Below are 22,050 nucleotides of genomic sequence, written 5' to 3'. Positions count from 1 at the left end.
CTATCACTCTTTTCAGCCACAAAAATATCAAAATCTGTAACCACCAACATGTTCGTAACCTCTTTTGTTTGACATTCTAAAAAAAATATGTTGTTTTGGTTTTAATTATTTTGATATACAGTTTTTTTCGATCAGGAAATTGTTTCTTTCTACACAGCTGGACTTTTTTCGCAATCTTCAAACGACGCGACTGTTGTGTTACGCTTTTAAATTTGTTGTATTAGTATTTATTTATTTTCTTTTTTTATTATTCATATTATAAATTATTTTTGTTACCATAAAAAATAGAATAAATGACTTATGTTATGATCCACACTCCATACCAGCAGGTGGCGAAGATGTGCAAATGAGTAAGTCGCCAACCGCCAATAAAACCAAAGAAAATAACCGCCACATGTGGATTGTAAACAGTACAAACTGATGGATATAACGAGTATCAGTTCCTTTACCGTCCGTTTTGTTTCAATACCATATGTATTTTCATAACGTCTTTTATTTTAAAATATATATTTCAGACAATTTTGAAGTTGTAGCGAGCTTATAGCGAGTAGCATGTAGCCTAGCAACAGTTTGCAGTTTCATGGGAACAGCTTCCCTGCTGACCCTGCTGACTTCCCAGCTTAAAGAAGTTGCACTTGTTGTTTTTGCTGTCAGCTGCAAATAATCGAGGATGTCATTGAGGCTGCTGTCTGCCGATCCAGCTGACCGGGGCTCTCAGAGATGCAGGCTGGGTCCAGGTCTCATGTCAACGTTAGGTCTTGGTCTGGACTCCCCTCTTCTGGTGTCTCTTCCCGGGGGAAACTGCCTGTGTACCGCCTGGCCCAGGACAGACCTTGCTGAGGGCTTTCTACAGGTGGACTTAAAATGTTCCTCTCCCAGTCTTTTGTTCCACCCACTGGCACATCTGAACCTGGACCCTTCTCAGCTCATACCTGTATCCTGCCCCAAACTGAAGAGTGTCAAGATAACTGTGGTGGTCCAGACTGTCGAGTTTAGAAAACGCACACCTTCACGCCTTGTCCATGAGCTTGTGAAAGACATGCTGAAAGGTGTGTATGTGCACCAGAAGTATGTGTTGAACCTGGAGGATTTTGATACAGAGATGAGATATATTGTCATTGAAAGCGTCAACCCAGATTCTACCTCTGCTGGATTAATCACCTCAAGAACTGGTGTGGAGATAGTTTGTACTCAGACAGTAAGGCATTTCAGGGGTCAGCTGAAAGGCCAGGACACAGTGCCATTGGGGGGCCTGGAGGAGGTCAGAAACGCATTGGTGCAGTTATCAAACAAGATTTCCTCCAGAGCCCGTTTACATTTTTTGATTTGTATTATTTTTGTATTTCAGGTGACTGCCTCCCTAAAAGAGATGCTGCAGCTGCCTCTGCTCTATCCAGGCACACTGAGCTCTCTTGACATGGCATGTCCTAGAGGGGTGCTGCTTGTAGGACCGCCTGGTGTGGGCAAGACCCTGCTGGTCCGCAGAGTGGTGAGGGAGGTGGGAGCCAGCCTGGTGGTGGTCCAAGGGCCAGAGGTGAAAACTGAATCATTCTCTTGAACTTCAGAGGGTTTAAATAGCGTACATATGCTTATTTATTTGGTATACTGTATGTGTAGTTCTATGTGGCACATAGACGCCATGAAAAGAGATATTGATGTAAAAAGTTGGTGTAAATGTTTGTTTCAGGTGGTGGGATCACGACCTGGCGAGAGTGAGGAGAATCTGCGGTCTGTGTTTGAGCATGCGCGGTCTGCAGCTGAAGAGGGTCCCTGCATTCTCTTTCTAGATGAGTTAGACTCTCTTTGTCCGAGGAGAACGTCCTCATCAGCACCAGAGAACCGCCTGGTTGCTCAGCTTCTCACATTGATGGACGGGATGAATCAGTCTGATCGGTTCCTCATCGTCGGGGCAACCAACCGACCAAACAGCTTAGACCCTGCACTGCGCAGGCCTGGGAGATTTGACAGAGAGGTGTGAATGATAAGACGTGCCCTCATATACATATACTTTACATGTAGATAAATCATTGAGGATCTATCTTTTTCCTACCTTCAGGTGATAATCAGTGCTCCCACAATGCAACAGAGAAAAGACATCCTGTCTTCTCTGTGTGTGAAGATCCCTGTGTGTCCCAGTGTAGACATGACAAAGCTCGCACAGAAGACTACAGGCTATGTGGGGGCAGACCTCAGCGCCTTGTGCAGGGAGGCTGCTATGCAAGCTATACGGGAGAACTCAAAGGTAAATACAGGTAGTCAGCAGCATATCAAAGAACAAAACGTCCCTAAGATTCAAACTCTACTTAGTCCTACTTAAAAAAAATCTTTTTTAGGTTACATCCAGGTTGGATTGCATTTCACACTTGGTCTTTTTAATGTATCTGCAATTAATTTCAAGTAAAATGTTCTCCCTAAGAATTAATTTGTTAATTTGCACCAGACATGAGTAAGTATTAAAATTAATGTCTAAGTTTTACAATACACATGGATGGCACCACTGATGAGATATTTTTTAACAATTTTTTATTGTCTTCAGAGTTTTGGAGATCAGACAGTGGGTTTGAAGCACTTCCAGGAGGCTCTGAAGCTAGTGCGTCCCTCCTGCTTACGGAGTACCCTTGGCAGGACAGACCTATCTCCAATACTTTGGGAGCAGATTGGAGGTCTGGATGAGGTCAAACTCAAACTAAGACGGGTATGGAGCAGAAGGTGCTTGAACCATTCAGTAGAAAATCAAGAGAGGAGGTATCTGTAATTGTGTATATTGTATTTTGTTTCCAAAAGTTCTGTCTATGTCTGACCATTGCAGAGTATTGAGTGGCCGATGAAATACCCTGAGGCTTTTGTTCGTCTTGGTCTGAGTCAGCCTCGTGGCGTGCTTCTTTATGGACCTCCAGGATGTGCAAAGACAACACTTGTTAGGGCTGCAGCCACCTCATCTCACTGTGCCCTCCTGTCTGTCAGTGGTGCTGATCTCTACTCTCCCTTTGTGGGAGACTCAGAGAAAGCTTTAGCAGAGGTATATTCTTTACAGTCTGTGAATGTTGGCTGTGTTTAAACCATTCAGTCTGTCTCATCCTTTGTCTGTCCACATCCAGCTGTTCCGACAGGCCCGAGCGTGTGCTCCCTGTATCCTGTTCCTCGATGAGATAGACTCTCTGATTGGCTCGCGGTCAGACAGTAAAACAGCTCATGGCGTACAAACGCGCCTCCTGTCTGTGCTGCTGAATGAGATGGACGGTGTTGGCCTGAAGGCGCTGGAGGGGAGAGGGACGGAGAAGATCCTCCAGGCAGAGGGAGTGGAGGAAAATCAGACTCCAGACAAGGTCAGATGCTGGGAATGTGTCACAGACGTACAGCCCTCTTTCTGATTCTTAAAAAACTCTTATTAACATCATTATAATTTTATTTTTTACAGCTGGACAGCCAGGAAGTTTGCAACAAAGATGTGATGGTTGTAGCTGCAACAAACAGACCTGATAGTTTGGACAGCGCCCTCCTCAGACCTGGCAGATTGGACCACATTATCTATGTCCCGCCTCCTGACCAGCAGGTAAGGGATCTTTTAAAAGGCTTTAACTTATTCTTTTCTTATTAAGTCTTTGAGGGATGATTTAAAAAGTGATCAATACTAATTACTCGACCTATGACTTGCCTCATGTGTGTTTCTCTGTATGTTCAGGCTCGACTTTGCATCCTAAAGCTGCACACAAAGTCAATGCCTGTAGCTGCTGATGTGTGCCTGGAGGAGCTGGCAGCAAAGACGGAGCTTTACTCTGGAGCTGACCTGGAAAATCTGTGTAAAGAGGTGAACAGGAGCACTCACATGCAAATTAATTTTCCTACAACTTAGGTTTACAATTCAAAGTGTCACCCTTGTCCTGAATGTTGATAAACTCAGAGTGCCTGAATTGTTTTGTTTGTTTGTTTGTTTTCCAGGCAGCTCTGTTGGCACTCCAAGAGGAGAACATGGAGGCATCTGAAATCAAACACTCATACTTCCTCCGATCCCTCAGCAAAATGAGCCCTTCCCTCACTTCTGCACGAATGCTCACATACCAAAAACCTCCCAGATGACGAAGCACATGTGATCATAAGCTCTGTAATGATTCATCGTGTATTTATGCAGACATTGATTTTGAATAAAACTACAAAAAACAACTATGTTTTCTGGTATGATTATTACTGCTTCTTTTAAAGAAAGCTTGAAATGTTTTTTTTTTTAATCTGACACTCAAAGTGAAACTACTTAAATTGACTTTCACTTTTCAATTCGACCACTGGAGGGCGCTGTCGACCCAGAAAATGTATTGATCATCAGGAAAGTGGATCTGTTGATAAATTGACCTCCACTGTTGCAATTCAGAGCAGGAAGCTCTTGTCTGTCTGGCTACGTGCCTCTCACCTCGTACAACCTCTCCTCCAGCCTACATCAGCTGGCTCACAGGATGCTGCGCAAACAGACGTGAAGGACTTCGCTGTAACAACAGGTGAGACCTGCTGTACACAGCTGCCTGTGGGACAGTTGACTTCTTTTCACTGCATGGACTCTCAGCATCTTTAAATGGGAATATTTTCTTTTTCTTTCTAGGTATCTGTGGGAGTAGAAAAATGTATACAAGTTTCTTCCAAATGTTAAAGAAGAAGAAGGAGGTGAGTTGTTTCATTTTTCTGTCAAAACTGAGTATTGTTTGTATTTTTATATGACTTTGTAAATTTAAAACTTATTTTTGTTGTATTTCAGCTGATCCCTTTGGTAGGGTTCATGGCTTTTGCTGCGACAGGAGCCACCTCTGCTTCTCTGTATTTTCTTCTGACAAAACCTGATGTCATGTGAGTGTCTTGTGCTCGTTTAGTGCTCTCTTTAATCATTTTAGTCATTTAGTGCTCTACCGCATACATCTTTATAACTTACATTAGTCTTTCTTTAAAATGAGGAAATACTCAAGAATACTGATTTAACTTTTTCTTATTCATTGCTTTTAGTTTAAACAAGACCAAAAACCCAGAGCCATGGGAGAGGCTGGACCCATCGAAACCTCAAAAGGTAATTTCTAACTTTAGAGCCACTTTTTCATTATGTAATGCTGTTTAAGATGCCGCTTTTATTCTAATTGGCTCTTGAAAGAAGCATATTTCTCCTCTATGCAGCTGCAGTCTGCTGAGTCACTGAGGAAGTAATAAAATCTTATGGGTACCACCCCCCTTACTTTAGAATGAATGTTTTTTTGTCTTCTGCCATCTTCCCCCATTGTGCTGCGAAATGGGTTGCCTGCAAATAGTGACACTTGTAGTGGTAAGGCTGGACTTAATTTTAATTTTTTTTATTAATCTATCAATGCATTTCTCTGCAGCTCATCACCATCAACCAACAGTGGAAGCCAGTGGAGGAGCTGGAGTTGGTGAAGAAACTCTACAAGTAGAATAAAGAAAAAGTGGGCATCTGTTGCAAAGATCCACAGTGTGAGCACTCTCCTGTCCCCCATCAGTCTAACAGAATCCTTTCCGCACAAACTAGGACACTTGAACACTCAGTGTGCGGAAATGCTTCTGCTCCACTGTTGGGGTTTCACTCGCTCTGTAGAGACCCAGCTCAGCATCATCTTTCCTCAATGATAGGAGCTATGAACACAGATTCTCCAACCAAGTGTTAAGTGTTTGGAAAGGCTCTCTCACTCTGTGATCTTGTGATAGCAGCTACAAGACAATATGAACTTTTAGTAAACGAGTTGTGTGTTTCATTTGATAGAGGCATTGGTGGTCTTCACATCCAGATGCTCTTAAAGTAGATGTGAATGTATGATAGGGTCTAAAGACAAGTAATGTAATGTAATGTAATGTACAGTGTCAATAAATTATTTAGATTTAGAATATAAGCATGTCTCTCTTCCTGTTTTTTGTTGTGAATGTTTATTTCTGAGAAATACAAAGCTATAAACACCCAATTGCGAAAATAAGTGAGAAAATGTATATACATCTCTGTACCAAACTCAAATGATGAATTTGACTTCGATTCTTTGTCGAGAACATAAGACAAGTAGCATTTCAGTCTTTTAGCAACAAAAATCACAAAAAGATCATCTGGAATATGTACATACTTCATTTAAAAGTTGTGTGTGTGACATCAAACATGAGTCCAGGTACATGTTGCTTCAAAACTGTAAACATGGGAATTTTTGAGCACTAATCATTCCAGTATATTTGAATCTCTCTAACTGGCAAGAGAACAGACTCCTTTCTGCCAATAACAAACATGAGCCGTGGTGAGACGCGCCAAAACAGGAAACAAAAGCGAATTTGCTGATCCCTGCAGCAGAGCTTTAAAACAAAAGAGAAAATACACTGGGGAGCAAACAAATGATTTCATTATGAATGTGTAAAGGCCATCAGGGGACATGCAGTTTTATGTTTTTTTCTTCTTCGAGTTGCATGGAAACCTGTTGTCAGGAAATGTTTGAATGTTATATGAAGACATAAAAATGATGAGATGTTGCCAGATTAGGACAGCTATAAAGCCATTACTGCCCTCCAAACAATGGACAGAGACACTCATCTGCTTAGTTTATAGCTGCAGGGGCATTCAACCTTCCCATCATGTTTTATAATCGGAGACAATCCTTTTAACGTCCATTGGGTGTGTCAGAGGAGAGAAAAAACAGACCAGTAAACCCTCCTTTTCTCTAACCACCACTGCATTGTGGCGAAGACAGACAAGTCTGATGTTGGCACAGTGAGTGTGAAAAGACTTCTCTTAAATTATTAAACTGTAACCAGGAAGTTTCTAGAGAGGGAGAGGTACCAGTGTTACTTCCTGGTCGGTTTAAGTTGTTTTTTCTATCAGGAACCTTTTTTTTTTTTTTTTTTTTTTGCTTTCCATACATGTTCTATTACCCCACATACATACAATGCATGTGTTTGCTGAAATCCTGACATACAACAGGCTAAATTAAGTTCTAAGTCTTGCATCTGATTTGAAATGCTTCACGGCACAATGGCCACATTGCATAGCTTTAGAGATTGTGAACATGAGGTATCATGGATGTGCTCTGACTGTAACTGAAGTACATTTTCAGTTTGTGGTATTCTGAACGTGCTGCAGTCTAAGGTTACTTTCACTTATCATTCCACTGTATGTAAATGTAGAAAGTTATTTAGGGAAACAAAGGCAGGAGAGGAAGGATATGGCACGTGGTGTTGGAATCTGTGTACGTGACAAGGTCACAGAAATCATCAAACCACAGACAAAGTAAAGCAGATATAGCCTACATACTGCGTGAGAAATGGGTGGTGGAAGCCCCCATGTGCGTGCAGATGTCATAACAAACAAGAAAAAAAAAAACTTTTCAGAGTGTGGACTTTTTTGAACTCTGAGTTTTGTTACTTGTAGTTAATTGGGCTGAGAAATGAAAACATGTTTGTTCATTTATTTCAAAATAAAATTTAGTCTAAGGTACAATGTATAGATGTTAGGTCCTGAGTAGGTTCATCTCTGTATTTTATGGTCCTCTTGTAGCAGAGCAGTCAGGTGATGCTGTAAACTTGTGGCTGTGCTTTACAAACAGAGGAGTTAACCTGTATTACTCTTGTGGTTTTTATGTCAGTGCAGCTGTTGCCTGGAAACTGAGACACTCCCACTTCCCTCATGCCTCAGTAACCCACCTTTGATAGGACCATATTGTGATTACGAAAGAGTTTTTTTTTTTCTTTTTTTTGTGAAAGCCTCACTAGTTTAAGGTTTAAACGTCCTGAATAAATCAGCATTTACTTCATAGTTATACTTTTTTTTGTCTAGATAACACAAGATGAATACAACCAAGTTTCTGCTAAGAGTAATTAACCACATTCCTGACACATTACTACTCCTGTTTTGATCATACATTTTTCTCTGATGACTAAATGTCTTTATTTACAAGAAACACACGATAAACTTGTCTAAGTGTGTCAAAAATAGGGATGTTAATCAGGTTCATAAACAGGTTTCAGATGACAAACGAAACAAAAAACAGCGCGACATCGACACCATTTGCCCTAACCGTTGGGTTCCACAGAATGCCGCGTGCCTCCCAAAACAATGACGTCACGGATAGCCTGAGGATGTAACTGGAGTGTTGAGGAAGTGATCACGACAGACAAGATACTGACGCGGTCCAGACAGTGGCTTTACTTCACACAAAATAATGCCAACAGAGCAGCATTTTATGTCGGTGTCTGTAATATTTCAACTGGAGACGTAAAAATCAGTAATATACTGAACCATGTAGACACAGCACGGCATAAGCATCAGTTACCGGTATGTTTCGCGCTTTCGCTACAGGTGTGTACTTACAATAGTGACTGGCGAATGCATCACACAAATGTGTTCATTTTTTTTTTTTTAATTTAAGACAAAATGATTGCTGAAGAGTACATATAGACACAAACACGAAAACAGGATGCATTTTGAACTATTATCTTCGTTTTTCAACGACTTGTAAAACCAAACGCCTGAAAGTCGCTTACATGGATACTCATTAGGCCGAAACACCGGTGAACGAGAATTTTCCCCATGTCAACCACAATAGTCCCAACAGTGCATTGAAGGTATGAATGTCCTGATACAATTCTGACTTTGTTTACACACTTAAAATCTAAAGAAAGAAACAAATAATGTGATTTTTTTTATTATAAAATTTTATCCGCTTAAATTTTCATACAAACACAATATTTAGTGAAAATCGGTTTACTTTTAACATGAAATTCACAAGAGTCCAATAACTAATGGAAAGCAGAAACATGAAAGCTTAAAAAACATTAGGCATGTTATCTTATCAAGGATGATACTGACGTGAGAGTTCCCCAGTTCAAGTACACCACCTAGTGTTGAAAACTTATTTATAAAGTCCAGCAGGCATTTATCTGAAATTCTGACTCAGTAATTTTTTTCAACTCATAAAATAAAGCTCTCACTGATTTTGAAATTAGTGCTCTGTTAAATGTAAATAATGATATGTCTGCAGCTTTCTTATTCAGTGGAAACTGATTCATGTCTTTGCTGCCTGATGGGGAATTGTCCGGAAAAAATGATACTGAGAGGCACAGAAGATTAAATACTTTATTATAAACAAAAACAGTGGTCCAGTTCTCAATTTTTCTTTGTGATTAACATCAGAGGTGTGAAAAGGTTTGTCCTGAAACCCCGCAGCCTCTTAACACTTGCCAGAGGAACACTTCAAACAACTCTGTTGGCAGACTTCAACTCACAGCTTTCTCTTTTAAAACACTGCAACTCTGCAATACTGTACTTCCTTAATAAATCTATCTGCTTTTGTACACTGTCTGTAACTGAAATGGAAAAAAGTTGAGTATAGATTGTAAGGCTGAAATGTAATTGGAGTCAGGCACACTTTGTCTGTTGCCTGTTTGCCATGGTGAAAAGACATGCTAGAATAAAATGTCTGAGTGAAACGTGTGGGCTATTGAGGGTCAGTCAGTAAGGCCAATACAGAATGATTCATCAAAGTCCCAAAAATCTGCCTTTGAAACAGACTTTGGCTGAGGAATATTAATGATTTAGTGCATTCAATGAGATGAAAGAATGTGTCTACACAAGTGACTCTACCCATGTGAGCCAGTGGTGAGAAATATACACTATATTCACTATGACCACAGTTATTAAATGACATGAGGTACCTTTTCAGTCTCTGACATTCTTGATAAAACTACACAATCTTAGTTTACATACTTCCAAGTAGTAAAAAAAAGTAAAAGTGACATCTGATGATTAAGAAAAAGCGTAAAAACTCAGACAAAAAACACAAAAATAATACGTTTACCAGTTGGAATAGGCCTTCATGGTGATTTAAGAGCAAGTTTTTTTTCTTCTAAGATGAAACTCAAACATTTTAACCTCTGATCAAATAGCTTTGCATAAGGCCCCTGAAGGCTGCAGGGACCCGTCAAAGAGAATTACGCGTGTCAATCCTTTGGCACCCATCTTTTTGCACATATAAACAAATACTGAGGCTCGTTCTATGGCACTGAGCCGGGACAGCAGTGTGACGTCTAACCTCTCCAGTGCTGTGCTCTCTGACGTCTGTGGAGGTCAGTGTACGCATGAGTCTGTCATCAGGCGCTGGGCTGCTGGCAGTGTGCACAACAGCGCACTGGCCTCTGTCTGTGAGCCTGGACCTGAACTGTGCACCTGGTGAGGCCATAGGTGTGAAGCAGCAGGTGGCGGGCCTTTGCCTGGACTTCCTCCCAGTTGTTGGCACTAGAGGGTGCTGTAACCACAAACATATGTGAATCAATACTATCACATAACTATAACAAATTGAATACAAGTGCACATTATTTATGCCTCTGATATAAACCCACAACAGACTAACTCATTGGAAGAGTAGATGTTAAGCAGCAACTCACTGAGCTGGAGATGAACTAAAGCTGCTGTCTTATCAGCCGTCAGCGCCCAAACATTCAGCTCATCCACTGACTGAACGTCCTCCAGCTTCAGAAGATCCTCCCTGATTCGCTGAGTGTCCAGGTGTCTGGGAACACCTGCCACAGAAAAATGAAAACAAAACTATGAAGCATTCAAACTTCTCTTAGAACTCTAAATAACACAACAGGGAGCAAAGACTCACCCTCCAGCACAATGACTATGGTGTCTCGGATGATACGGAAAGTGGTGCAGAGAACCAGAACAGAGAAGATGTAGGTACAGATGGGGTCTGCCAACTTAAACTCTGGCTGTGAAGTCAGAGATAAAAACATGTCAACTACATGCAGTTTTTACTTTTCGAAGGTGTTTCTATGATTGAAACCTGATCTGAGTAATATTTTTTATATGCTCAACCACATTGATAGTTTATCTTGATTTTAAACAAGAGGTCTCCTGCTACAGCTGACAATCCCATAGAAAATATATTTGATGTTAAAAAAACACCAATAGGAAGGAAAATAAATATATCTGTGCAAATGGTTGGATATTGGAGGACAGGTTACCTTGAAGCGGACAACATAGGCAGCTATAAGCACCCCGACACTCTGGAGGAGATCTCCCAAAGCGTGGATGAATGCTGCTCTTACAGCCAGGCTGCCATGCTGCCTCTGCTGTTGACCAGACCCGGCTGAACTGGAGGGAACTGGAGGGCCGTGAGAGTGACCATGGCTGTGAGAATGGAGGTGACCGCCTTGATTTAACAAGAAACCCATTCTAAAGACAAAAGGAACACAGAAAGAGGATTTATTTACACTGTTTTCATATGTATCATTCAGTTTACATTTTGCTAAATAGCTGCCGTAGAGATCACAGCCAGTGAGTCATTTATTCACCTACAAGCTGTGGTCAAACATTACAAAACATAGAGTTATGAGCTGCATTCAAGAATGGTACTTTGGACTGAAGGGCCACATTTTTGCTGATGCTTAAAATTTCAAAACATGTTATCAGTACTATCCTATTGCATCACTCTGGATCTTATTTTGAAAAAGTCACACACAGGTTTTCTCAAACAACATATTTAGATCCCAGAATTTCACTTACATGAGGTTAACAGCTACCCCCACAGCTGCAGTGATGAGCATGACATCTCCATCTATATCAAAGTCTTGGTGAACCGTCCTTTGAATAGCCTCGTATAGCAGTACAGCTGTCAGAATGTAGATGAGCACCACGCTGAGCACAGCAGATACGACCTCTAGACCAGGAAACCACAATCAGTTATACATACAAAGATAACGCTAAACAATAATTAAATTTTGTGAGAACACTTATCTGGCAGAGCCAAAACTGGGAGTGTATCTCTTAATAGCTGGGTTTTCATTGAGGGGAGGTTTCGAAAATGCTACATTCAGAAATAATAATATTTACATTTTTTTCTGAGGGGTTGCAGACATTTGGCAACAGTGCTGGGTTTGTATCTACACCAAACACCTCAGTTACACTGCTGCAGGTGAATTTCACTTATTGCAACTGCACACTAACTGAATGCAACATTAACGAACAGATAACTGTATAAAAATAAAAACAACTTAAGTTTAACATCTTTAAAATGAAACATCTGAAGCTCTAGCTACAGTATATCTGAATCTACAGAATACTTCTGCAACTGATCTGCTTTGAACAATGCTGAACTCGCACTTTTCTCTCAGAACATGACTCATCCCCCAAAAACCAAAAGTATCAGTTTGCCTCACACGAGACAGAAGCAGCAATCAGACAGGGTGACAGAAAGAAGAAGAGAGATGGCTTCTGAAATTAGATACTCACCGAGACGATGCAGCCCGAAGGTGAACCTCCTAGTAGGTGGCTTCGTTGAGAGCCAGAGGGCCAGCAGAGAAAATAAGATGCCCACCACGTCTGCTAGCATGTGCACTGCATCAGTCATGATGGCTAAGCTGTTTGAGATATAACCACCTGAAAGAAAAAGAAAAAGAGAATGTGATCAAAATGGAATTTGACTGTGTCAAGCAAAGCCTTGTGTGCAGGTACAGATTAAAAGATACAAAACATGTTTGTGTGCATGTGTCTCCACATACATAGACATCAGTAGTTGAAAACATGGTTGATTTATAGACATGATTTAAACTGACACATTTTTTAGAGCTACAGGTGCTTTTTATCTTTTCAACCCTCAAGGGGAGGTTGTCGGGGAATTTGGGTGGGGAGAGTAGTGTAAATAGGGAAATGATGTCATGTGCCCCTGGGGGGAAAAGGTTTAACATTTTATACTTGTTTGATGGTTTCTCCTTTCAGTATAAATAACACACTTGGGAACAAATACATATTTGTATTCAATAAAGACTAATCAATGTTAAAGGGCAGTTGCTAGAAAAAGCCATTCAACAGGACAACTTTTAGAGTCCCTAAATCAGAGCTTGAAATGATGTATAACCTGAAAAACCAATCTTCTCCTGTCAAGCATCTCAGGAAATGTTCTCCTGATGTAGCATCAGAGGGTTGTATATGTGTGAGACTGGATTACGTAATATCTGCCTGACTTCATTCACTCTCAAAACTGAAACAGCTATATTAAAAGATACAGGTTGCAATACTTATGCTCAACAAAAAAGATAATGTTTCCTTTAAGAAAAAATACTCCCTGATGACTTTTCTAGAGTAAGACTTTTAAGGAGGCACTTGCCTTTACTACAAAAGAAAAAACACTGCCACCATTCTTCTGACATACAGCGGGGGTATGAGACAGTATATCTAAATAGAGTAAACCAGTCCCTTACAGATTAATCTAAGTCCACTTTATTGGCTCATTTGACTGTTGATAAGTGAATGCACAATTAAAACCTCCATGCTTAATCGCTGTAAAGATTCATGAGCTGTACACTGCTTTACTTTTTGATATCCAATTCACTTTGACAGACTGGTCATAAAGTAATGGGAAGTCTCGCTGTCTGCAGCTGTAATGAAATATTCATGCACAGCGAAGTTCACATGGCACAGCTTTACCGATAATTTCACCCGTCATGAAAAGGAAATACAGCAAAGCTGCAAAGGCCAGCCTCTTCATCACTCTCTTGTGTTTGATGCTCTCCCTCTTCTTGTTGCAGTTGTCGCAGGGGTCCATGTTTAACCCCGGGCTGCCCAGGCTGGAGGACGACTCAAGTAGGGAGTCATCATCATCATCCGCCACCACCAGCGTGTTCACCGCCACTCCGTTTGAAGGAGCTCCGGCTGAGTAGTCTGACATCTCCCCAGAGACCACGACCTTTAGCTTGTTAAATTTGGGGGTCTCATCCTCCACCAGCTCGTCTGAGAAGTCAAAGGGAGCCGTGTCGCTTAGGTCCCAGTCAGTGGGCTCTCTCCTGAAGGCGGACCGCACCCTGTTTAAGAAGTTCCCACCTGACATCTTGGAGGAATACTGTGAGCGAGGTGTATGAACAGGTGAGCTCTGCCTCTAAGATACTGTCTTCTGTGGTAATCATTCAAAACTCTTTGGTGAGGTATGGCTGTAATACTGCCTATGATCCTCCATCTCCGCACCTGGAAGAGAGCAACAAATGAACAGATCCGGACAGAGACGGTAAGCAGTTTCAACAGCATCTTAACCAACCTGTTCACGATTGTATCAGTGAGATTTCTTGATAAATTGAAGTTAAGGCCACGAGTAACTCACATTCTCACTTGAACTGATAAAACTTTCAGCAGTCCCGTTAACACAGCCTTGGCTAAACAGTAAGCTAGCCAGTTAGGGTTAGCTCTCCTGGCATTCCAGCTACCGACAAACTACATCATTTCAATGTTGTAATTTGTTTAAAAGACAACGTAAACTTACCCGAAAATATGTTTATAAAGTAAACAACTTATTCCGTTCTTAGATAAAGAACTGTCATGGTAGGACTCGTGTAAACAGCAGCTGAAAACCTCCGCACTCGGAAGGAACGATGTGTTGATTGCAAACGATCCGGTTTCTCGAACCAACCCTTCACGACGACTTCTTCATTCATTTTCCGAACCGCTTATCCTCTTCAGGGTCGCTGGAGTCCTGGAGTCCATCCCAGCTGTCATTGGGCGAGAGGTGGGGTACACCCTGGGCTATTCCAGTCCAGTCAAATGGCTGCCACAAAGACAGACAAACATTCACACACACACACACACACACCAATGGACAATTTAGAGTGTTTTTGGACTATGGGAGGAAGCCGGAGTACCTGGCGTGAACTCACGCATGCACAGGGAGAACATGCAAATTCCACGCAGAAAGGCCATCCAGCCAAGCTGGGAATCGGACCAGTGACCTTCTTGCTGTGAGGCTGCAGCGATACCCATTGCGCCACCATGCAGCCCTTCTTCTTCTTTGGAATTTATTTGACGGTTGGCAAACAACAAAATATTTACACGACTTTTTCTCTCTTTTTTTCTGTTGGAGCTACGCACAATTAGTTAAGTTGTGTTGTGTGTTTCACTGTTATTAATTAAAACTATATTCATAATATAATTTAGGTATGGATATTGTATACATTTCAGGCAGTAGATAAAAAAACTTTAGCCTTTGCCTTATTGATTTCATCAATAAATTAGGAACTTTGTCAACACTTCCAAAATGGAATCAGTTCTCGATACCCAGCTATACATACAGTCAGAGAATGGACCTCTTCGTCCAGCTCAGATGTATCTCTGGCTTTGTACTTTTAAATTATCAGGAACACTTTGATAAATTTACACATGATTTTATATTATTTTTTGCAATAGATTGATAAAATGTCAAAGGAGCCACTTGGTATCCGAAACAGCCTACTCCTGAACGTAAGACGAGCCATAAGAACCAGCTCTCTAAAAAGAGCCATAATTCCCATCAGTGGGAGTATCATCAGCAAGTTCGGTGAAGGCCGCACGCAGTCACGTGATGACGCCATGAGTCACATGACGTTTTTGTCAGCTGCAGCAACAAATCCACAACCCTGCAGATTCTTCTTCTGTTTTGGGACATAAGATCCGAACTCTTCTACATTTGATGTGCTGTAGAGGGTCAGACAGGTAAGGTGTTTATGTTTGATCTGATGTCATATGTTTGTATATCGCCGAGCCGCTAACTATCTTGGTTGCTAATGAAGCAGACCAGGAAGCTAGCTTGACACTTACCAGCGTATGGATGTTTAATGTAATGTTCTAACCCTTTGGGAGAAATCAACAGATAATTTCAATCCGATAAGACTGTAATGCCATCATTTGGATAACCGTGTGCCTTTGTTAGGTTATAAAAATCATTCTGGGTGAAACAGGGTCTTTGCAAATGGAGGAAGAGGGGATGGGAGATGAAGGACCTTCATCTCAGAGTGAACTTCAACACAGTGAAGGTATGTTTGCAAATTTCTTCACTGCCTTGTCCATTCGGCCTGCTTTGACCAGGCTGTTTGTGACCCCTCCTGCTTTTCTGCCTGCTAGAATATTATTTGTATCACCATGTATCACCACCATAAAGTGGAGACAGTATGAAAACAATGATGTCTTAGTTTTAAAGGTTAAGCTTGCAGTATGTTCAATGTACCTTTCACACAGTCTGTGCATTAAAGTCTGAGTGACAAATGCATTAAGCATAATAATATAGAGTCTTTGGTAAAAGCAGGTTTTTAGGAGAGATTTCAAGGGACTGCAGACCAATCAGACCTGATCTCTTCAGGCACACTGTTTCAGAGTTTTGGACCCCTTACTGCAAACACTTTGTCACCTTTAGTTTTTATTCTTTCAAGCACACAGTGTATATGTTGGATTGGGCAGTGCGAAGGTACGCCATGCATCTGAGAGAAAGGTCATGAAAAGCTTTAAAGTAGCAATCCCTAAAACCTACATGGAGCCAGTGCAAAGATGCTCAAATAGGAGAAATAAGGTCATGTTGGTCAACCATAGTTACACAAAGATAGTTAGAAACAACACTGTTTATGCCGCATCAATGATCTATTAAATCTAAAAATTAAGAACTCTGCTGCCTTGAGTTATTCTAATAACAGTCATATGCTAAAAACCATGGGAATCTATCATATTTAACTTGAAACATTACAATTCTTCATCTTTTAAAAGTCTAATCCCTCAGGTTAAATTTGTTCTCTGTGCAAACTAAGTCAAGATAAATTAAATAACATTACCAAGATAATTTTCATAGACTTTTGTAGAAATATCTACCTCAGAGGACAGTTTAATTATTCACAAATGTTTGAAGAAACTGAACTCATGTTGAGAAAACAGTAAAACTGTGACAAATAAAAAAGATGGGAGGCTGTCTCTTAGATTGTATGTATGTCTCCATAAATGTTTGTTAAAGACTTTTTGAAAATGTCATAGGCACCAGCTCATCTAGACGGATGGTAAAAAGTAAATCTGTAAAAATCAGTCACCAAATGAAATGCTTTGTACATGTTTATGTTTGATATCTGACAGATCGAGAGCTGGCACTACATGAATCTCTGCCCTCTGAGAGCTCATCCCCTGGAGAAAATGTGTTTGTGGATACGAAAGCAGTGGACAAACTCACAGAAGGATTACTCTCTCATTACCTACCTGATCTGCAGAACTCTAAACGTGCACTTCAAGAGCTCACGTGAGTCCATCCCTGAAAACCTGAATACCAAACAAATCTTCTTGTAAACTGGCCTGTTTTAACATTTCTTTTGAACAATGAGAAAGATTTCATATTCATGTTAATGAGCTATGGAAGGAAACAATGAAGAATGACTGTCCATGATCTTGCTGTTTGATTTGATATTTCTGAACGAGTAAATAGAAGGACAGTCAAAACATATTTGAAAACAAGCAACCTTTGCCTGCTCAGCTTTCAGCGACTGGAATCACACACACACACGCACACACACACGCACACACACAGACTGACAAACACAGACTGCAGTATTCAGCAAACAGACATGTGGCACAGCAAGTCATTTGACAAGAAGAACTAGCTGGGTAGGTTGACCAATTGCTTTAATGCTGATCCTGCTGAATGTACCAGAGTGAACAAGTTTTACTCCCAGTCTGCTGTTGATCTCCTGTCTGTGTTAGGTCATGTAACACAATCTGAGCAAACATTTGAAATGATCTGCTACTCTCTAAAACACCCCTAGGTCGTCTAATTAGATTAATTAAAATGTAGACTTCTTTCTGTGTATTTACTGAATAGATGTCCTCAGAGATTGGTTGTTTTTTTTAATATAAAATGCTAATCTAACAATGTTTCTTCTTCCTCTTTGTGTTTGTTCTAATCAGACAAAATCAGCTGGTTTTATTAGACACGCTGGACCAAGAAGTCACAAAATTTAGAGAATGTAACGCCCTACTGGACCTTAATTCACTGGTATGTCTTGAAGTTTATTTGTACTTAACATTTGTTTGAATTTTTTTGTAATCAAATATATTGCTTTAGTTTACAGAGGCAAAGGTTTACCACAACAAACTGGTGAACATACGGAAAGAAATGATAATGCTCCATGAAAAGACGACTAAACTAAAGGTAACCTTCATCTCTGTCACTTCAACCTCAGAGTGTGCTCAAAGATAAGGAGCAGATATTAGTGGATGGTTTGAAATCAACATAATTTTGACTGTCCTCTTAGAAAAGAGCACTGAAGCTGCAGCAGCAGAAGCAGAAGGAGGCGCTGGAGAAGGAGCAGCAGCGTGAGAAGGAGCTGGAGAGGGAGAGGCAGCTTATAGCCAAACCTGCTAAAAGAACGTAGGACCCCTGAGTACGTCTGCTGTATTAACGGAGCACACAGGTGGTTTTGCATGTTTTAGCAGCTTCACAGTTTTTTACTGCACATAAGATCACTGCAAACTATTTTCCAAAGTGTATATAGTTACATTTTTTATGATTATTTGGGGTATTTTCTTCTAAATTTGACAGCCATGGTGTGGGACAAAGGACAGAAAATGAGACAAGAATAAAGTATGATTTGTGTCACGGTGAAGCAGGTGATGGTGCTACTTACTTAAGGCAGTTTTGTTAAGAATGAGTGCACAGTGATGGCTTTTAAAGTACAAACTGTTTTTAAAATGCAGTTCTGGTTTCTAACTTGCAGCTTGCTTGTGGCTGAAATATTCTATAAACGATGTCAGAGTGAATCTTCTGCTGCCAAATATGTTATAAAAGAAGAAAATATAAAATGTTTCCAAGACCGAGCTGAGATTTTCTTTAAAAAATATCATCCTTGCTTGTTTGCAGAAGTATTACAGAAAAACTGTAAGCAGTATTTCTGCTTTTGTTTACAGAGAGCATGCAGTGGCTTTGGGGATTTAAGTACTTAACTGGTTGTTTGAGTCCTTTTGTTTCATTACACGTATAATGACACACGTCCATCTGTTTGCCTGGACCTCAGAGAAAGTTGAAACGAAATGTTCAAGTGTTATACAAAAAATCGTTGTTCAAAGGTTCTTCAGACTGTAATATACTTTGGAAAATATTGTTCTCAGTAGGCAGTATATGTGAGTTAATGGACTAGAACTTGCAAACCCTTGTTATGATCCTTTCAACTGGACATTGCCAAGATCACCACAAACCAAAGACATGGACTAAATCATCAAATGCTGGTACTTCCTACTGTTAACCTGTGATGACAAAGTCAAGCTCTTTCCCACAAACAGACACTCTCACAGCCATCAGACAATGACCTGACGGAGAACTCTTTGCTGTCGTTTCTTCAACAATAAGTGTTAATGTATGTTGTTCCTGCCTTGTTAGTGATGAATGCTCTTAAACAGGTGTGTTGCTTAAAATAGGTCTGCACTAAGCTTAACCGACTGTGTGTCTGCGGTACAGATAATATGAGAAGGACTGACGAAACTTTGCCCGCATCAAACACAGTATTAAAGATTTGTTAAAGAGGCCTCTATGCACTACTTTCACCTGAACCCCTCTGCTGTTTGATATAGTTCATAAATAAAAGCAAAACAAACTGGTTTGTAGAAATGTGTGACTTGTATTTTTATGCTTGAAGTTCGATTACACATTTAAAGCTGCGTGCTATTCCAGTTTTTCTCCTTGGTGTTGATCTTGTTACACACACCATCTGAGTGGTTTGAAAGCAGTTTAAAATTTGGTGCTTTTCACAAGGGCACAATGGTAGTCCCACGGAAATAAACCAGCACCACTCCAGCTACCAGCTAGATTATTTTTCTGAACTTGGTCTGGGTCTTAAACCAGCAACCCTTCACTTCCTCAGCCAAGTCTTAATGAAATTATCTACTGATGTCCCACCAGAAGCAAATGAGACCACCACTTTAAATGTTGGTTTTTATATTTGCTGTAGCTTTTAATGCCTGAAACCTTTGCAAAATGTCAGCTGTAGTCATAAACAGCTCACCGCAGACAGCTGGGGATTTTGTCAAAGATTCTTGATAAGGGTTAATCTGACTGCTAACAGAAAAATAAAGCCTGCACAGGAACAGATCTGTCCACAGAGGGCATCAAAATCCAGAGATCCTTCACAAGAGGTTTAACTGTCCAAGCGGTATTTTATCTCCCTGTCCACTAGGTGGAAGCAGAGACCAGGTGCCTGGATGTGGCCCTTAGCTGGTTGGTAACATCTTTTGCATCTGTTTGTACTGGTGCCATGATTATTTGTTCGACTCTTTTCTTTACTTTGATAATAATGAATCTTTTTCTTGTCATTTCCAAGAATTTCTGTCCATCTAATTATTATTATTATTATTATTATTATTATTATTATTATTATTATTATTATTATTATTATTACTATTAAAATTACAGCCTTTTGGATATTTATTTTATTTCCTATAACTAATTTGCTGCCTTTACTGTTTTGTATTCATCTTGATTGCTTCCTGTATTTTATTGCTTTTATCTCTTTTATATCTTTACTTTCTCTTATTGCCTTTAGGATCTTTTTGGATTTTAATTACTTTTTTTTTTTATTTCTTCCAGCACTTTATCTATATTGGTAAATTTATCTCTCTTTATTGCTTTAACCCTTCCCTTTCTGCTGTTTACTGCCTCTTACTACTTACCTCTTTTTATTGTTTTTAACTTTCCTGGTCCCTGTGGTCTCAGTTCATATTGATAGGCCGTTGTGATATTGGGCTGATTGTTTTAGTGTAGGGTTCTTCTGGTTCTGGTTATGGGTGGTTGATGGATGTAATGATGGTGTTTTTTGCATTCTTGATGTTTAAGTTTAAACATTGTTTAAGCTTTTTATTCTATGTTTTTTTTTATACTTTGTTTTTGTGTATCTCTCACAGTCAAAGCACTATGTGAAACCTGTTTTTTTTTTAAATCCTGAAAAAAACAAAAAAATCTTGTTATGATCCATCCTCAAAGATTTAGGATGCAAACTCCACAGCCTCCATTTTTAATTAAATCTTATCGGGGATTCATTACCTGCTCAGGTGAACTGTGATTAACAGGCTGGTAGATTGGAGCTCCTTGACTGATGTTTGTTTACCAAGTCTCGTCCTCATGATTGCTATCTGCGTCATCCTCTCCACACAGACCTTGGATTGTAACTGAATTGGTCAACACTAGACACATGTTTTCAACAAACATCGTCTCTTTCACACACTTCTCCTGCCTCATTGTCTCGTCTCAGCCACACAAACAGGAGCGTGTTGACACAAAACTAGGTTACATTCCTCTCTTTCCCAACACAAGCATGTGTCTGTCCCACCCCCGTCCAATTCACATAAAACTCTAATTTTATACTCACTACTACAGCAGGAAACTCAGTCAAAACCAACATGGCTTGGCCCGCCCCCGCTCTGTGCTTTAGAGCGGAAACTGCACCACAGTGTGGCCGTGGAAGGGTCCAGAGTTAGAGAGAGAAAGAGGGGCAACATGATGCCAGCGTGATGAAAGTGAGCCAGAGCAGAAACCACATTATGAATTTGGTTTTCAGTGCCTTGACTTTTGGGTTTTGTTTGACATGTTTGCACTGCAGGTCTAAATACAGTGGCTACACATATATATAAACGCCCTGTGCAACTCTAATCTGTGTTAGATTTGTTTTTGTTTTTTCTGAAAATGGGTCAGAGTTAGGTGAAGACAGAGGAAAGAGTTCAGCTGTGCATGGTCATAGAATAGAAAACAGGAGAACAGTGGGCACAGGTCAAAGAAAAAGATGGCTTACACTCTGCAGGGCTACAATTCCAGACAATTTAATTCACCAGGTTAGTGACGCCTGGAGCAGAGTCGCTCACTAACATGATGAATTGAATTGTCTGGAACATTGGAGAGCTGCAGCATTAAGGGGCCATCTTTCTGTTTGATTTGTACAGTCACGCTTGTACTCGACTCAGCACCTGCCCTCTTTGGTTTCAATGTGCCTCTCTTGACTCTTTGGTTCAGATTTTATGTCATTTTCTGTTTATACCACTGTATTTGTTGTAAGTTAACATTTTTGCTATATTTCATTGAGCTAATATTGTGTTAATGGGCTGACCACAGTGTGAAACCCAATTTAAACAGCAAGGATGTGCTCATTCTGATCGAGATTCAGCTTCAGATACAAACAAATCCCATCCCTCCCTGAAGGACTCTGAAAGTTTAAAGGGTTGGTCTGATTTCTGGCTAAAGGATGAAAGCATCTCAGATCCAGGGAGGCCTTAATTGTCCCTTGGGT

The 22,050-nt window shown here is 40.3% G+C and overlaps 4 protein-coding genes across 5 annotated transcripts; 3 read left to right on the top strand and 1 right to left on the bottom strand.

Moving 5' to 3' along the window:
* Nucleotides 1–346: 346 nt before the first annotated feature.
* On the top strand, nt 347–4,134 carry afg2b (AFG2 AAA ATPase homolog B). Its single transcript, XM_074666423.1, has 10 exons — nt 347–1,261; nt 1,349–1,534; nt 1,688–1,972; nt 2,057–2,242; nt 2,537–2,695; nt 2,810–3,019; nt 3,099–3,326; nt 3,419–3,553; nt 3,683–3,808; nt 3,940–4,134. Exons 1-10 carry the CDS (start codon nt 671–673, stop codon nt 4,075–4,077), a joined length of 2,244 nt encoding a protein of 747 aa, XP_074522524.1. The 5' UTR covers nt 347–670; the 3' UTR covers nt 4,078–4,134.
* A 257-nt stretch (nt 4,135–4,391) lies between these two features.
* cunh15orf48 (chromosome unknown C15orf48 homolog) lies at nt 4,392–5,876 on the top strand. Its single transcript, XM_074667018.1, has 5 exons — nt 4,392–4,490; nt 4,592–4,653; nt 4,745–4,833; nt 4,987–5,047; nt 5,355–5,876. The coding sequence occupies exons 2-5, from the start codon at nt 4,612–4,614 to the stop codon at nt 5,421–5,423; spliced, it is 261 nt and encodes an 86-aa protein (XP_074523119.1). The 5' UTR covers nt 4,392–4,490; nt 4,592–4,611; the 3' UTR covers nt 5,424–5,876.
* Nucleotides 5,877–9,077: 3,201 nt separating this feature from the next.
* On the bottom strand, nt 9,078–14,465 carry slc30a4 (solute carrier family 30 member 4). The gene is made up of 8 exons (XM_074667273.1): nt 14,268–14,465; nt 13,442–13,975; nt 12,248–12,394; nt 11,522–11,675; nt 10,981–11,191; nt 10,620–10,725; nt 10,399–10,533; nt 9,078–10,259 (listed from the first exon to the last, which is right to left on the bottom strand). The coding sequence occupies exons 2-8, from the start codon at nt 13,839–13,841 to the stop codon at nt 10,105–10,107; spliced, it is 1,308 nt and encodes a 435-aa protein (XP_074523374.1). The 5' UTR covers nt 13,842–13,975; nt 14,268–14,465; the 3' UTR covers nt 9,078–10,104.
* An 856-nt stretch (nt 14,466–15,321) lies between these two features.
* bloc1s6 (biogenesis of lysosomal organelles complex-1, subunit 6, pallidin) lies at nt 15,322–19,369 on the top strand. 2 transcript variants are annotated; one of them, XM_074665638.1, is made up of 6 exons: nt 15,322–15,469; nt 15,715–15,789; nt 16,868–17,027; nt 17,690–17,777; nt 17,847–17,933; nt 18,037–19,369. In XM_074665638.1, exons 2-6 carry the CDS (start codon nt 15,726–15,728, stop codon nt 18,154–18,156), a joined length of 519 nt encoding a protein of 172 aa, XP_074521739.1. In that variant the 5' UTR covers nt 15,322–15,469; nt 15,715–15,725; the 3' UTR covers nt 18,157–19,369. The 2 variants fall into 2 exon arrangements, with proteins under 2 accessions (XP_074521739.1, XP_074521738.1); XM_074665637.1 differs by having other exon boundaries at nt 15,687–15,789.
* Nucleotides 19,370–22,050: the final 2,681 nt, after the last annotated feature.

The sequence above is a fragment of the Halichoeres trimaculatus genome, unplaced genomic scaffold, assembly GCF_033239565.1.
Source record: "Halichoeres trimaculatus isolate MK-OKI-2021-1 unplaced genomic scaffold, fHalTri1.1 fHalTri1_scaffold_3, whole genome shotgun sequence".
In the NCBI taxonomy this organism is placed as follows: domain Eukaryota; kingdom Metazoa; phylum Chordata; class Actinopteri; order Labriformes; family Labridae; genus Halichoeres; species Halichoeres trimaculatus.
The sequence above is the reverse complement of the archived record's forward strand: the minus strand, read 5'-3'. Positions and strand labels throughout refer to the sequence as shown.

Excerpts from the sequence above, each read along its gene's own strand:
- afg2b (XM_074666423.1), top strand. The coding sequence starts at position 671 with ATGTCATTGAGGCTGCTGTCTGCCGATCCAGCTGACCGGGGCTCTCAG. Across the intron at positions 2,696-2,809 it reads TCAAACTCAAACTAAGACGG|AGTATTGAGTGGCCGATGAA; the intron begins GTATGGAGCAGA and ends TGACCATTGCAG. Across the intron at positions 3,327-3,418 it reads AAAATCAGACTCCAGACAAG|CTGGACAGCCAGGAAGTTTG; the intron begins GTCAGATGCTGG and ends TATTTTTTACAG.
- cunh15orf48 (XM_074667018.1), top strand. The coding sequence starts at position 4,612 with ATGTATACAAGTTTCTTCCAAATGTTAAAGAAGAAGAAGGAG. Across the intron at positions 4,654-4,744 it reads TGTTAAAGAAGAAGAAGGAG|CTGATCCCTTTGGTAGGGTT; the intron begins GTGAGTTGTTTC and ends GTTGTATTTCAG. Across the intron at positions 4,834-4,986 it reads CTGACAAAACCTGATGTCAT|TTTAAACAAGACCAAAAACC; the intron begins GTGAGTGTCTTG and ends CATTGCTTTTAG.
- slc30a4 (XM_074667273.1), bottom strand. The coding sequence starts at position 13,841 with ATGTCAGGTGGGAACTTCTTAAACAGGGTGCGGTCCGCCTTCAGGAGA. Across the intron at positions 12,395-13,441 it reads CATGACGGGTGAAATTATCG|GTGGTTATATCTCAAACAGC; the intron begins GTAAAGCTGTGC and ends TTTTTCTTTCAG. Across the intron at positions 11,192-11,521 it reads GGGGTAGCTGTTAACCTCAT|AATGGGTTTCTTGTTAAATC; the intron begins GTAAGTGAAATT and ends TTTTGTCTTTAG.
- bloc1s6 (XM_074665638.1), top strand. The coding sequence starts at position 15,726 with ATGGAGGAAGAGGGGATGGGAGATGAAGGACCTTCATCTCAGAGTGAA. Across the intron at positions 17,028-17,689 it reads CGTGCACTTCAAGAGCTCAC|ACAAAATCAGCTGGTTTTAT; the intron begins GTGAGTCCATCC and ends TGTTCTAATCAG. Across the intron at positions 17,778-17,846 it reads TACTGGACCTTAATTCACTG|TTTACAGAGGCAAAGGTTTA; the intron begins GTATGTCTTGAA and ends ATATTGCTTTAG.